The 15,801-nt window shown below is 39.9% G+C and overlaps 1 protein-coding gene across 2 annotated transcripts; it reads left to right on the forward strand.

Moving 5' to 3' along the window:
- The first annotated feature begins 718 nt into the window (after window positions 1-718).
- xkrx (XK related X-linked) lies at window positions 719-15,326 on the forward strand. 2 transcript variants are annotated; one of them, XM_039655178.2, is made up of 4 exons: window positions 719-1,038; window positions 1,123-1,618; window positions 12,135-12,400; window positions 13,759-15,326. In XM_039655178.2, the coding sequence occupies exons 2-4, from the start codon at window positions 1,266-1,268 to the stop codon at window positions 14,559-14,561; spliced, it is 1,422 nt and encodes a 473-aa protein (XP_039511112.1). In that variant the 5' UTR covers window positions 719-1,038; window positions 1,123-1,265; the 3' UTR covers window positions 14,562-15,326. The 2 variants fall into 2 exon arrangements, with proteins under 2 accessions (XP_039511112.1, XP_039511113.1); XM_039655179.2 differs by having other exon boundaries at window positions 827-1,042.
- The last annotated feature ends 475 nt before the right edge of the window (window positions 15,327-15,801 follow it).

The raw sequence follows: 15,801 nt of genomic DNA on the forward strand, positions 1-15,801 counted from the left end.
ATATATATATATATATATATATATATATATATATATATATATATATATATATATATATTCCCTCTATTGAATACGGTAACAATGAAAATATGCTCTCAAACATAGGCAATCGTGTTCTTAAAAATTATTCAAAAAGACAAACTTCTGAGTCTGTATAGCTAAATCAACTGTATGGTCCAGGTAACATTTCTAAACAAATGAATTTCACTATGAACACATACTGGTGAGTTCAACTGGTCATAGCCTATTTGTACTGCTGCTTTCTTCTTTTATTAGAAGTTTGTCTATTAAATCTCTGCTCAGTGTCAAAGCCTCTCTGCTGTCCCCTGCCCAAGCATTTCATGTGAATAGACAGCCAAAAAAAGAAATACATGTTATTTCAAGGCCTCAAAGATACTGCCATGATGTGCCATCAGTGTATAAATTAAATTCACATTTCTTAATTTGCTGCCATCAGTTTGCCCTCTCCTCTGCAGTGAAAAGAAAAATGAAGGGTGAATGAAGTCTGGTTTCACATGAACATGCAAAGAACTGATCATTATGATAGAGGCTTCACATACAAGAAAACCTATCGGACCCATTTGATTCATGCACAGAATGCTATATTTTAAAAGTCATATGTAGGAGATTAGGAGGAGAAACAGTTAGAGAGAAGGACACTGCAGCTTTACAGAGCTCAGTTATGGTTGAGTATAAAAGAAACACTTTTATATCACACAATTTTAAAAGGGGGAGAATCTTTTCGATATGTCCCGCCCTGTCTTCCTGTTACAGTTGAAAATACGTCAACATCAACAACACATTGACACATTGAGTGCGAAGTGGGCCTAACCGCATCCGGTGTGCCCTAGGACCTGAGGGAATCCGGCAGCTAGAGACAGCAATAATAACAGCGCAGGCTTTCAGTCACTCACACTGCATTTCGGGACACACCTGGCTTTCTGATCAGAGACAATTCCGTTGAAAGTCTCTCTTCGAAATGGAAATAATCTGGCAGTTTAATTAATCGATGTTGGTGGCACCGTAATGTCTAGATCGGTAGGTACGTAGCATGTTTTAAAACACCGAAGATCACTAACGTTATACTTTATAGGTAGGTACTAATGCTACTTTCTTTCCCAGCATTGCATATGTGGCAATGTGCATATGAGCCGAGTTCACATAAATGGACCACGCAGACGGTCATTCGACGATGACGTTTCATGAACAATGACACTAACGCTGCGAGGATCGAGACATATAAAGCGCACGAGAAGTAAGGAAAGATGGAAAACAACAAGCCGACCGAGCATGACATCACGGAGGTGGTGGCGCAGCAGTCCGCCGTGAGCAAGAGTGAGAACGGTGTCATTATGGTGATCAGCCACAGTAACGTCCAACCACCCTTCAGTGTCCTGTGGGCGACGGTCCTGTACTGCGCGGAGTTTATATGTGCCTCTTTGCTCAGCAGCAGGTACCATGACACTGAGAACGTGGTGTGGATGGGACTGACTATTACATTCATGCTGGTTCCGTCGGTGTTGACCCAACTCACACTGACCTTCGTGCACCGGGACTTGGGGAGAGACCGACCCCTTGTGCTCTTCATGCATCTGCTTCAGATGGGGCCTATCATAAGGTATGAGATAAGATGTTACTTGATGATCACGTGACCACAATATTGATGAAATATTGTATGTATATATGTATATATATGTATATATGTATGTATGTATGTATATAAAGCTAAATTTGGTATTACATTGTGGATATAAGTCAATAGGCTTGGACCTGGTGCTGGTAACCCAATGCACAGAATAACGATGACACAAGAATGAAAATAGTCATGATTCTGAAGCTGAAAAATACAGAATTTTAGACGAATATGCTTGCACTCTGTCACTCACTAGATAAACAAAAAAAATCGTATTTTTTTAAAAGCAAATAGAATGTTATTCTACTAAATGAGGGTTCCCTGTAAAGTTTGCAGCATTAGTTTGGAGATAATATTTTTTTTCCTGAGATATTTACAAATGAATCAATGTTTAATCGAATTGTGTACTGCTGTGTACCGTGATATTTTCAAAGAAGGTTATCATACTGTTTTTACTTGTACAATAATTCAATAGCATAATAACATTCACATAGTACAGGAGAAATCCATTACATCATAAATATTGGATATATTGGAAGTCTCCCAAAACACCTTTCAGATACAGCATTCCCATTGCTTCAGGCATCTTTGCGTTTCAAATTTCAAAATGTGTTTAGTCTTGTTGAGCAAACACTAACACGCTTCCCGGGTTATTATAGTGGTGTTTGGCGAGTTTACTAGGTGAATGAGAGTAAAACCAGAAGTTCCCAGTGAGATTTAATCTTATTGGTTGGAATTTAAATCTAAGGGTGTGCGTCATTTCTCTGTCTACCTTCAGTTATTCTACTCCGTTTGTAATTTAGGAATATCTGACTGAAACTATCTAGGTTGTGACTGGTGTCATATCATATTCAAATATCTCTTTATAGGCTGTTGCCTGTGTACAGTAGAAATCAATGTCAAGTCTTGTGACTTGTGTAAGCAATAGATTTATACTCTCAGCAGGGCACTACACTTGCTTTTCATGCATTTAAAATGTATATTTACAACTCTCTTAAGACCTTAATCACCAAATTAAATAGCTTGTTGTAATAAAACTTGTGGCAATGAAGAGCCACGTGCCACGAGTCACTATTTTTTTTGTTTACTTTCACTTTCACGTTTGCGCAAAAGGGGTGGAGTATGTTAATCACTCAATCACCGCTAATCAAGGAAGGAAATTGAATATAAGGGTGTGTGTAGTACCTGGGAAAATGCGCGTCACCCGTTTATGCATTGAGAAGTTTGCAGTGAAATCGTGATGGATTGTTGGGGAGAGACGGCTGCTTGTCGATCTGTTGCTTCCTGTGGTTAAAGTCTGGTGCAGCGCGAAAGTCGTTGCAGTCTCAGACAAACGAACATTGAGCTGTTTTAACGACAAGCCAGAGCTGTTTTATCCGCTGATCCTAGTGTTGAAGAGGACACTCGATACTCACCAAACTGTTTCTTGCCTGCAAATGTGTGACGCGCGAGGTTGTCTGCGCCGTCTATGGTCTGCACGGATTTAAATCAGTTTGTGGAACTTGGACTCAGGAACTTCTGAGAATCTATTTTGTTATTAGTATTTGTTGTGAATAAATATTCTTTGTGAAATGATTTTTTTTTCCTTTTTTATAAATATATATATATATATAAATTTATTGTGTAACAGGTGGTTACATTCTGGCTATCCTGGGTTAATGTAAATTTTGACAGGTTTTACCTTGTCTGGCGCCCGAATTTTTCTTTAAGAGAGTTATTTGAGATAAGGCGGCGACCACCGTTACAGAGTGGCGCCCGAACAGGGACTTGAAAGACGTTGAAACCTCAGATTTGAACATTTTATTTTGAACATTTTGACACTGATTGTGAACAAGTGATTTAAAAAAAAAAAAATCTGAGCCCTGTGACTGAACTTTATATTTGATGAACAATTGGTGAAAAGTTTTTTTTGTGTGGGTGTTAACTGTGTGAACGCTTATTAGAGTGTTATCTCTTAGGTGTCACAGTAATAGAGATTATTGAATGTCACTTGCCTTGAATTCTTTTTGTTTTTGACTTAATGTTTTTTCGTGTTTGGGTGGAAAATATTGATTGAACATTTACAAAAACTTGTATTTTGTTGTTCTGTAAAAATCTTTGGGGGACAAACAAACTTACACACATCTCATTTACAGATATATTTTATTTTATTTTTCACACCCAATATTCTTACACTCAAACACTCATCATGGCAAATACCACTCCTCCCCAATCTACTTTTGTGGAAATTGAGCCTCCACCAGATATCTCAACTCCAGTATGGCCGCCTGTACTGGGACCTCGGATGCCTCCGGTATCACCTCCATGTGCTCCTGTCTTCTATCATAACCCCATTCAACTCAGCCCTGTTCATTCTGGAACCCATGTGCACACGGCTCTTGCTCGGGCTGGTAGCACTCCAGTGCAAACCCTCACCTGGGCACCACAAGTGGATAACATGCAACTTTGTACTTCATCTGAAGGTGGAACTCCTTCATCGATGGCACAACATGACCTGCCCAACATTTTACACACTCCTGGAAGGGATATGCAACAAGTCACTGCTAGGGTTCAAGGGAACTGGGATACCTTGTTTAATTTAATGACAAGACAAGAAAAAAAAGTGAATGAACTTACCAAGGAAGTGAAAGAAACTTCTTCTAACCACCAGAGTCAGATTGCTGATCTTGCTGCAAAAATGGAGGATAATAAAAGTCAAGTGTTCACTCTGTTTACTACCACTAAGCAACAAGAGGAGTCTGAAGCAGACAAACTGATGAAAACAATGAAGCTGATGATCACTGGAGAACTCAGAAGGGTGGAATCTACCTTGGTGTCTGAACTACGTTTCATGGTTGATCAGCTCCAGTCAGAGGTTCAGCAGGACATCAAAGCTGTTCAAAACGTTTTCAACACAAGCCAGGATAAGATAAGTTCACAACTACAACAATGTGTTACACAAACTGATAACTGTCTCACTGGTTTCAAAGAGTTGAAAAGTGAAGTGAAGAAAGGATTTCAAAGTGTCAAAGAAAGTGCAGATCAACAAAAGTTAAGTGCATTGACACCACCAGTTCCCAGCACTGCCAGTATGCCATCCCTGCCATCTGATTCTGCTCCAGTGACTCCAACTTCCTCAACCCCTCATTTGACATCTGTGGTTAAAAGTGACCATATAAAATTGACTTTCCCCACATTTGGAAGGCATTCAGACGATGCAGACCCCCTACTGTACTTAACCAAATGTCAGGATTTTATGGCTCTACATCCCCTGGCAGATGCAGACATTCTGGCTACCTTTCGTACTGTCCTATACGGAACCGCACGGGACTGGTGGGAAGTCAGACGGTCCACCATAACCACTTGGAATGAGTTTGAGGTTGCCTTTTTATCTGCTTTCCTTTCTGAGGATTATGAGGACGAACTAGCTGAACGTGTCCGTACTAGAATTCAGGGAGAGACAGAATCAATTAGAGACTTTGCATTTTCTTACAGAGCTCTCTGTAAAAGATGGAAGGCAGATTTTACAGAAAGTGAGATTGTGAAGATGATTCTCAAGAATATCAAGCCATACCTTGCAAGCCAATTGCGTAGCCGGGTTAACACTGTGGAAGAGCTGGTGAAATTAGGACATCAACTGGAGAAAGATTATGAACAACAACTTCGTTATGACTGTGGTCAGATGGGCCCCAAACATCCTAAACATCTATCCCCATCACAAAGGCCCTCCTCAAACCAACCTGCTGAAAAAATTCCAGTTCAGTGTTGGAGATGTAGAGGACAACATCCACCAGGAAAATGTCCACACTATACCTCTCCACAGTCACTTCAAACATCTGGTCCACAGTATTCCTCCAGCGGTAAACATCCTTATCACCCCAAGTCAAGTGGACACCCTTCCAACAACTCTGTTGCTGCTACTAGAATGCCTAAGTCAAAATCAGCAACCAAAAAAACATCATCTTCAACTACCAGCTCTAATGAACATGTAGCGGTACCCCAACAATTAGTTGTTCCCCTGTGTATTGATGCTTGGTCAGGTAAAGCCATTGTTGACACTGGTGCAAGTTATACACTCATAAATGAGAATCTCTTGAGGCAGCTTACCTCACCAGACCAACTTCAACCATGGTCTCTTGGTCCTCTTTATCTGGCAAATGGAAAAGCAGAGACACCATTAGGATGGCTAAACACCACATTTCATTTACATGACCAAGCGTTTACTTTACCCACTGCTGTACTTTCCTCCCAAGCTCTAGCCTACGCTGTCGTCTTAGGGTTGGACTTTATTTTCTTCAGTGGCCTACAACTCAATGTTATTGATCAGAAATACTCTTTCAAGCTTGATCCTTCAAAAGAGTACCCCTTTCAACCAGGAAATCCAAGTGTGCCAAATGTAAGTCCCCAAAAAGAGAGACATCAACTTAGAAAAGCCACACAAAACCTTTCCTTGTTAACTTCTATTCCCCCTCTTTCATCACCATTTCAAATTCAACACCTTGACAGTATTGATGAAGACACATTGATTGAAAAAGCACTGGACGCTGCTCATTTACCCTTGGAAGGTAAGCAACAGTTACTTCAAATCCTGGAAGGCCACCCTCAGGTATGCACTCTCCGTACTGGACGTACCGAGGTTCTCCAACACCGCATCTATGTTACCAGCCAAGTACCTATTAAACAACGACCATACCGTTTGTCTCCCATCAAGCAAATTTCACTGGATAAACAACTTGATGAAATGTTGATTCAAGGGATAGTTGAACCCTCCCACTCTGGTTGGGCATCACCGGTGGTCTTAGTACCTAAAAAAGATGGCACATTCAGATTCTGTGTGGATTATAGAAAAGTCAATTCTGTAACAGAAAGTGATGCTTACCCTCTTCCCAATATCACAGAAATCCTGGAATCACTCTCCGGGGCGACCATCTTTTCTACTATTGATCTCAACAGTGGTTATTGGCAGGTGACCATGGACCCTGACAGCAAAGCCAAGACAGCCTTCATCACTCCTGCAGGTCTCTTCCAATTCAATGTTATGCCATTTGGATTAAAAAATGCTCCAGCAACTTTTCAGAGGCTTATGGAGACTGTTCTGGGAGAACTAAAAAAAATATGCTTGGTGTACATTGATGACATCATTGTATACTCGCCTTCAGTAACTCAGCATTTCCATGACCTCCAGACTGTCCTCCGTAGTCTAGAAACTGCTGGGCTCACCATTAACTTAAAGAAAAGTAAATTCTGTCTACAAGAACTCACCTTCCTGGGACATGTTGTAAGTGTCAAAGGCATTTCAGCAGACCCATGTAAGACGCAAGCCATTCATACCTACCCTGTGCCTGCGAACTTGAAGGAAGTTCAGCGTTTCCTCGGGTTAGCAGGGTGGTATCACCGGTTTGTTCCGAACTTTTCTAAGATTACTGAACCCCTCAACGCACTGAAAAAGAAGGGACATAGTTTTAACTGGACAATCCAGTGTCAACAAGCTTTTGACCACCTAAAGACTTGCCTCACCTCACCACCTATTCTGGGTCATCCCGATCTTCAACGTCCATTCATTGTGTACACCGATGCCAGTGACACCGGTCTGGGTGCCATATTAGCACAACGGAGGGATGCTGGTGGAGAAGAGGTTATCGCCTATGCAAGCCGAACCTTAACTGGGGCCGAACTAAATTATACTGCAACGGAGAAAGAATGTCTTGCAGTCATCTGGGCCCTGGAAAAGTGGCAACATTACTTGGAGCACAAGTTGTTCACAGTTGTCACCGATCATTCTGCGCTGCAATGGGTCATGAGCTCCACTAAAACCACCAGCCGACTCATCCGTTGGGTCCTACGATTGCAGAAATTCGATTTTGTTATTGAGTACAGAAAAGGGAAGCTAAATGTAGCTCCGGATGCTCTATCCAGGTCTTCTGTTACTTCAAGATGTAACTTGTACTCCAGTGGAAAAGACCCAGCAGTGCCTGTGTCAGATGTTGTCCTATGGGAAGAACAGCACAAAGATCCTGAAGTTTCAAAATTATTGCAAGCATGTGCAGATAATTGTCCCAGTCTGACTGACCAGTATGAAATTATTGAGGACAAATTGTATCATAAAACCTACCTGTCAAATAACCAACTGCATTACAGAATCTACATTCCCAGCAGTCTCAGATCCACTCTTCTCCAGCACTATCACTCCACTCCCATGAGTGGCCATGGCGGAATCTACAAGACCTATAAGCGACTTCAGGAAGTAGCTTTTTGGCCTGGCATGTGGTCAGCTGTGAAACAACATGTGAGAACCTGTGTGAAATGTCAAACTCTGAAGAGTGATAACCAAAAACCTGCTGGAAAGCTTCAACAAATCACCACCAGCCGTCCAAACCAAATGCTAGGAGTGGACATCATGGGTCCATTACCACGTAGCACAAACCAAAATGAATACCTGTTGGTCTTTGTTGATTATTATTCAAGATGGGTTGAGTTGTTCCCCATTCGCAGTGCCACAGCCAAGAATGTTGCCTCCATCTTCAGAAAAGATATCCTGACACGGTGGGGAGTACCGGATTTCATTCTCTCCGACAGAGGCGTTCAGTTTGTTTCATCTGTTTTCAGAGAGTTATGTGAGAACTGGAGTGTTACTCCCAAGTTAACTTCAGCTTATCACCCACAAACCAACATGACGGAAAGAGTGAATCGAACTCTCAAGAGCATGATGGCCGCATATGTGGACGACAACCATCAGAAATGGGACCAGTTCTTACCAGAGTTTAGATTTGCCCTTAACTCAGCTGTTCAAGAGACCACTGGACTAACCCCAGCAGAACTCCAGCTTGGTAGGAAACTCCAAAGTCCAATGGACAAAATACTCTGTGGGCCTAATCTAACTCCAGACGCTGCTTCCTATGATGTAGTTCATCATCTCCATCATCTGCAAACTCAAGCCAAAGAGAACAGCAAGAAAGCCAGAATGAGACAACTGAGAAATTATAACAAAAATAGGAGAGATGAAAAATTCAAAAGCAAGGACCGAGTATGGTTGCGCAACTTTCCACAGTCTAACGCACAGCGTAAATTTAGTGCAAAACTAGCCCAAAAATGGAAAGGTCCTTACCGTATTCTCCAGCAGCTGGGTGCTTTGAACTACCAAATAGCCCTTGAAGACACAGGAGAAGATGTACGTACAGCTCACGTTTGCAATTTAAAAATGTGTTATCCAACGGCTGAGGAAATTGAGTCACAGGAAAAAAAGAAACTCCTGGATATATTCCAAGAAGCCTCAGATGATGACGATTTTTTAGGTTTTTGATTGTTGGTTTCTCTCTCTAAAACACCCATGGGTTGTTTTTTCTTCTAGGGGGGGAGAGTGTGGCAATGAAGAGCCACGTGCCACGAGTCACTATTTTTTTTGTTTACTTTCACTTTCACGTTTGCGCAAAAGGGGTGGAGTATGTTAATCACTCAATCACCGCTAATCAAGGAAGGAAATTGAATATAAGGGTGTGTGTAGTACCTGGGAAAATGCGCGTCACCCGTTTATGCATTGAGAAGTTTGCAGTGAAATCGTGATGGATTGTTGGGGAGAGACGGCTGCTTGTCGATCTGTTGCTTCCTGTGGTTAAAGTCTGGTGCAGCGCGAAAGTCGTTGCAGTCTCAGACAAACGAACATTGAGCTGTTTTAACGACAAGCCAGAGCTGTTTTATCCGCTGATCCTAGTGTTGAAGAGGACACTCGATACTCACCAAACTGTTTCTTGCCTGCAAATGTGTGACGCGCGAGGTTGTCTGCGCCGTCTATGGTCTGCACGGATTTAAATCAGTTTGTGGAACTTGGACTCAGGAACTTCTGAGAATCTATTTTGTTATTAGTATTTGTTGTGAATAAATATTCTTTGTGAAATGATTTTTTTTTCCTTTTTTATAAATATATATATATATATAAATTTATTGTGTAACAGGTGGTTACATTCTGGCTATCCTGGGTTAATGTAAATTTTGACAGGTTTTACCTTGTCTGGCGCCCGAATTTTTCTTTAAGAGAGTTATTTGAGATAAGGCGGCGACCACCGTTACAAACTGCAGATCATTTCTTGCCAAAGATAAGGCACGTGGTTTGGCCTTCAGTCTTCATTTCTGTAAGAGCTTCAGATCAAATTGAAATTAGAAATGGTTATAATTTTTAGGTTTATATAAAAGGAAGGTATATAAAATATTATACTATTGACTACACTACAGGCAACATGTCACATCCGTTTCAACGCTTATTGTCAAGTCTGAAAAAGTATTAGAGGAATGCTGTGCAGGCCTAAGTTGCAGACTGACTCCTTCTTTGGTATGCTGAGCTGAGGTCAGCTTTACAGTCAGTAGACTGTAAAGAGCAGATGAGGGCCAGGGTTAGCTCTATAAATATCACAATGTCATAAAAACATTCCCTTGAATAGGAAATGTCTTGTCTGACTAAACACAAGATCATCCTGTTTCACAGTAAACATCTTATTGTATTGAGTGAAGAGCTTTTGAAGAATGACTCTTAAAGGAATAGTTTGCAATAAAATCTGTTTGTGATAAAGCGATCGAGTCTCTTCAGAAGATTTGGACTAAACCGCTTAATTGATATGGTTTACAATCTCTTTCAATTGGCAAGCATTTATGTCATGTGAATATTTTCTCCTGTTAGTATTTGTCATACAATTCTGCATGGTTATCACATATTTGAACAGTTGTTGTGTTTTGTCAAACTTGGGCTGCAAACACAGATTTTGCATATTGAATCCTGATATAGGACTGTATCCTTTGGATTAAAAAAAGCATCTGCCATCAAGGATTATATCAAGATCAAATATAGCCACCTTCATCATCTCCTTATATAATAACAGGCTTTGTAGTTGCCTCATAGAAACCAAAGGCTGTCTTTAGTAATCATTTTACAAAGCTCTAAATAACCTTTTAACAGGCTCCTGTTTCTTTGTGCAAGTCAGGCCAAGAATATGGCAGACCGCTCTAACTTTATTAGATTAAGATGTTGTGCATCAGATTGTGCCAGTCTTAAATAGCTTATTTTTTATAATATCTGTAGGTGCTTTTCATGAATTTTACTGCAAAAGATGACTGAGGTGGTGACGTATTATTAATGCTAGTGTTGTACATTTTATTTACATGTATTTGAATAAACATGGCTACTTATACAAACTGAAACAGCCGCTTCCCCATATTGGCTAAGTCTTACTCAAATCATCCTTCTCGTTTTACAACAAAAAAGGCATTCGCAGTGACTTTGCTGTGATAAAATTGAGTGGAAGTCATTCATTTTAATTTTGAGTTAAGGTTAGATTTGAGGCAACATGGGCAAGAGAGACATTTAGTGAGGCGACAGTGTGAGCAGGGTGAAGCTCACGTGATCCGTCACCTGATACGTTGCATTCATCACAAGTAACGCTAACTGCCAACTATCTACACAGAGACGTGACAACCTCACACAATTTAATCGCACAATCAGTGTGAGTGACTTTAAAGGGATAGTTCACCCCAAAAAATGTAATTCTAACATCCTTTACTCGTGTCGATCCAAACCTGTACAATTTTATTCCGTGGAACTCGAAAGAAGATATTTTGATGAATGTTAGTAACTAAACAGTTTTGGTTCCCATCTTGTATGCAGAAAAAACCTACACTGTGGCATTTCTCAAAAATCTTATTTTATGTTTCAACACAATATGAATTCATACAGGTTTTAATTTTTGTGTGAATTATAACTTTAAGAATAATACTGTTATGTTTTGTGATTTATATAGTAAATCACTATCAGTTGATGTGTGAAGACACAAAAACATTATTAAATGGCTTTATTTATTGTTTGTACACAGCCATCCATTTACACAATGTTTTAGCATTCATGCATCCTGTTGGGCACTAAAAACAGGGCAAATCATTTGTATGAAGTTGATACTAAATGTGATAGTTATGCGCACTGGTTCAAAATTTTAGGATCAGTACATTTATTTTGGTGGAAACCATGATCTATTTTTTTTTCTTCAGTGTTATTGGTGAATAGCAGTCTTAAAAGAACAGAATTTGTTTGAAATATAAAAATTTTGTAACATTAAAGGTCTTTAATGTCACTTTTAAACAATTTAAGCTGCCCTTTCCAAGTAAAAGTATGTATTTTTTTTCATTCAATACTGTATTCAAATTAAGAGTTTAATGTCGTACACACTACAGGTCGAACATACATACACCACTGTAGTGTAGTTTTTACCCAGAAGGAGCAACACGTTTCTCTTATTTCAGCCAAGCTGATAAACTGGTTTGAAATGGTTTATCGCTAAGACTATGCTGCCACCTTGTGGAAACTAAGTGTATGAGTAGTAAAATTCTACTGTGTTTGTTCAAATTGGTAAATAGAGTAATAATTACGTTTATTTTATGTTGTATATAAATCTGTAGGCGTATCCTTAAAATTAATTATAAACAGCAGAACCTACTTTTTTTAAATTATTTCCAGTATCTGATTCCTTTTTCTTTCTTTGAACAGGTGCATTGAAGCTCTTGTTGTTTACTGGCAGGCGGGTAAAAAGGAGGAACCATATGTTACGATTTCAAGAAAGATCAAGCTAAAGCATGGCAGAGGCTTAGGCTCAGCCCTCGAATGTGAGATCGGACACTCTGAGCGCAAGCTAGCCGTCCACCGCAATGCCTTCAAGCGCACAGCTGTCATCCAGGCCTTCCTAGGCTCCACTCCTCAGCTCACTCTACAGCTCTACGCTACCATTCAGGAAAAATACATCCTTCCCCCACGCCGTGAGTTTCATTTATTTACCAGATTACAATTGTAATATTGGTAGCACTTAACGGTGAATGTGTTGCAGTGTAATTATTCATTTAAGTAATAATAATTATGTACTTACTATTGGGTAAGGGTTATGATGGAGGTTTTGTTTAGGGTTATTTGCATGTAATTATGCAGAATTTATAGTTATTACTATAATTACTACATGTACTACATATATCAAGGACACTGTAAAATACAATGTTACCCCATTAGTCAAAGCTGCAGTCCGTGATCCAAAATACATATTTGAGAAAATCTATAACCAGCCAGTGTTCAAAACCATCTGTTTGCCTTAGCTCGATTCAAAGCCGTAAGCTTGTAATAATGTTTTTAATTCCAGTGGTACTGGTGGATTTCTGCGGGAGATTCGAGCATTATCCATGTGAAAACAAGGATAATATCGGAAGGACATTATATGTAGTCACGCAATGCTGACTTTGTTACTGCAATGATTTTTGCAATGATGTCAGAACCAGAACAGAAGTGGATGTCATTCAGATGACATTTGAAAATTATTGTTGGTCATACTTCCAAAAAAAAAAATCTGTGATTCTGAATGTCAGTATCCACACCGGTGTGGTGACTGACAGCCTCACACTCTCCAAACATTATGTTCATCTGCGCTGTGCCGTGTCGAGGGTGTTGAAGTACAAATCACAGAAAGTTGATGATTACTCGAATGACTGCAATTGCAGATTTCGAACATAGATGGCGACAAAGAGGAAAAACTGCGGACTGCAGCTTTAAATAAATGATGATGGGAATAATGAAGGGATAATGTACATCAGCCGTTTAGGCTAATAAGCTGGATAATGTGCATCAAACTGGTTGTTATCACAAAATAAATCTCAATCCTGATCAATAACAACTAGTTTAATGTACATTATCCTGCTACTCACCACATAAGTAAATAAGTAGACACAAAATATTGATTTCAAAAAGTCCTCACCAAAGAAAAACAGATCCCAGAAAGCGGGAGACATGAAGAAGAGCTGGCCTAAAATACCCAGATAAGTGGCCAATATATAACAGCATTGCTATTAACGAGGTAATGTCGCGATTGACCAATCAGAATCAAACATTTCAGAGAGCTGTGTGATAATCTTTTAATTATAACATTAGTTGATAAAAATACAAAAGTCGATTAAATAGTATTAACAGATGCAATATGATGCATAGAAAATGTTGAAATAAACCCAACTAAGATTAATAAATGCTTTAGAAGTATTTTCATTGTTAGTTCATGTTTAGTAGTTAACTAACGTCAACAAATGGAAACCGTCCAGGATATTGTTTACACTAATGCTCATCCTATTTGTGTTTACAGTTGCCCTGATGATCATTTCCCTGATATCAATCGTATACGGGGCTTTAGTTTGCAGTGTTCTGGCCATTCAGATCAAGTACGATGACTACAAAGTGCGAATGAAACCTGCCGCCTACCTGTGCATGATCCTCTGGCGAGGGTTGGAGATCGCCACACGGATCACCACCTTAGTGCTTTTCAGCTCAGCGCTCACGTTCTGGGTGGTCCTGGTGGGCCTGACCAACCTGTTGATCTTCTTCTTCCAACCATGGATTGAGTTCTGGGCCAGGAGGGCAGCACTGCCTGAGAACATTGAGAAGAACTTCAGCAAGCTTGGCACCACCGTGGTGCTCTGCATGATCACGTTCCTCTACGCCTGCATTAATGTTTTCTGCTGGTCCGCCGTGCAGCTGGACCTGGCCGACCACGACCTGGTGGAGAAACAGCCCCGCTGGAGATGCTTGGCAGTTTACTACACATTTCGCTTTATGGAGAATGTTACCCTTATCATCTTGTGGTACTACTTCAAGTCTGACTTCTACGTATACGTGTGCACACCACTGCTGGTGGTGCAGCTTATCGTGTGCTACAGCCTGGCTGTGATCTTCATGCTGGTCTTCCATCAGTTCTGCCATCCGTGCCGCAGACTCTTCCACTACAACGTCGAGGACTGTCTACGCTGTGCGTGCTGCTGGAAGAAAAAGCAATTCGAGCTACCTGCAGACTGTGCAGAAGGTCTTCAGGAACATGCACCTCCTGACCTCACTAACCACCTGACAGAAAGAGAAACCGATATTGTGGATGATATCATGGAGGCAGCATAAATTATGTTTGTAGCTCTGTTTGGGGCCATGCTAGGCGTATTTGCACATATCCTGACTCCGAAGTATTATTTCGAGATGAACTAAGCTATATCTACTGTACTTAGTAAAGAAACAATTGATTTTATATGGTCCTAAAAGCTTCAGGAATTTTGTTTTACGCCATTTAGTTTTTCTAGGAGGAGATTTAGAGCATGATATCCTTATTATGTTTATGTGGAGAGGCCAGCTCATAATTTATTAATTTTAGAGCGCTGACCACAGACTGACCCATTTCTTCTTGTCGGCCATTGAAGACCAAAGAATGCCTTCGGTTGAGTTATGCTGTGATGATTCTCAAAGGTAGCTTTCATTAGGGAGCTGCATGGCCAGGTGTGTGGGCAAAATGCCAATTTTGGAGGAATGAAAATGGTAACATTTTGGTACCTGCTGCACTAACCTTTTCCAGGAAACTGTGACTAAACTAGCCAAAGAGCCTTCTGAAATGTTCTTAGGTTTGCCTCAGCAGACCTGTGCTTTTTATTAAACCTTTAGTTTTGGAGAGCCTTCTTTAATATTGGTAATCAAACTCTAATTTGCCTTAATATTGTGTGATATTGTAATGTTGTGCTTGAAAAGACTCATGTTCTTAATTTTCCACTGGCAAAATAAAAAAGATGTCTGTTTGTTTATTTTGTATGGAAATATTTTTGCCTGTGTTTGCCTGAATTATGTGCCTCTTAAGTACTGAGTTGGAATTTATGAATAAAGATGCATTGAATATTTGAATCATGCCTGATAATTGTGATTGGGGTTCATAATAGAATTTTTAGGTGAATCATGTGAAACCTGAAATGTATCAGGGTCAATTGAAAATCAAAAGTGTGCATAGCTTATGTTGTAATGCTGGAAGAAAAGAAAAAATACGTTAGCCTACTTGACTAAATGGTCAAATATTTTGCCTATATAATATGGTGTTTGTTGTGGTGTTTATAATATAAAAACATCGTATCACACTTGTGTTGATCGTTATACAAATAGTAATGAGAATAATGACTGAGCAATGTAAAGTAAAAGTAAAAATGTCTGAGAGCATTTAATGTGAAGGGAAATGTGCCAGTTTGTGCTTCAAAAATCTTTCTAAAAACATGCCTACGTGTGATAAGCACGTTCTTTTTTCCTTCTTTTGTCTTTTGTGGCGAAAAATAATCGTCTGACATTTTGTAACGTAACGGCCGAGCCTTTCTTTATGCAACCATTTCCA

This window comes from Pimephales promelas, chromosome 9 (genome assembly GCF_988280905.1).
Source record: "Pimephales promelas chromosome 9, fPimPro1.hap1.1, whole genome shotgun sequence".
NCBI classification, from domain to species: domain Eukaryota; kingdom Metazoa; phylum Chordata; class Actinopteri; order Cypriniformes; family Leuciscidae; genus Pimephales; species Pimephales promelas.

Coding starts and splice junctions, on each gene's coding strand:
- xkrx (XM_039655178.2), top strand. CDS start 1,266: ATGGAAAACAACAAGCCGACCGAGCATGACATCACGGAGGTGGTGGCG. Junction 1,619..12,134: donor CAGATGGGGCCTATCATAAG/GTATGAGATAAG, acceptor TTCTTTGAACAG/GTGCATTGAAGCTCTTGTTG. Junction 12,401..13,758: donor ATACATCCTTCCCCCACGCC/GTGAGTTTCATT, acceptor TTGTGTTTACAG/TTGCCCTGATGATCATTTCC.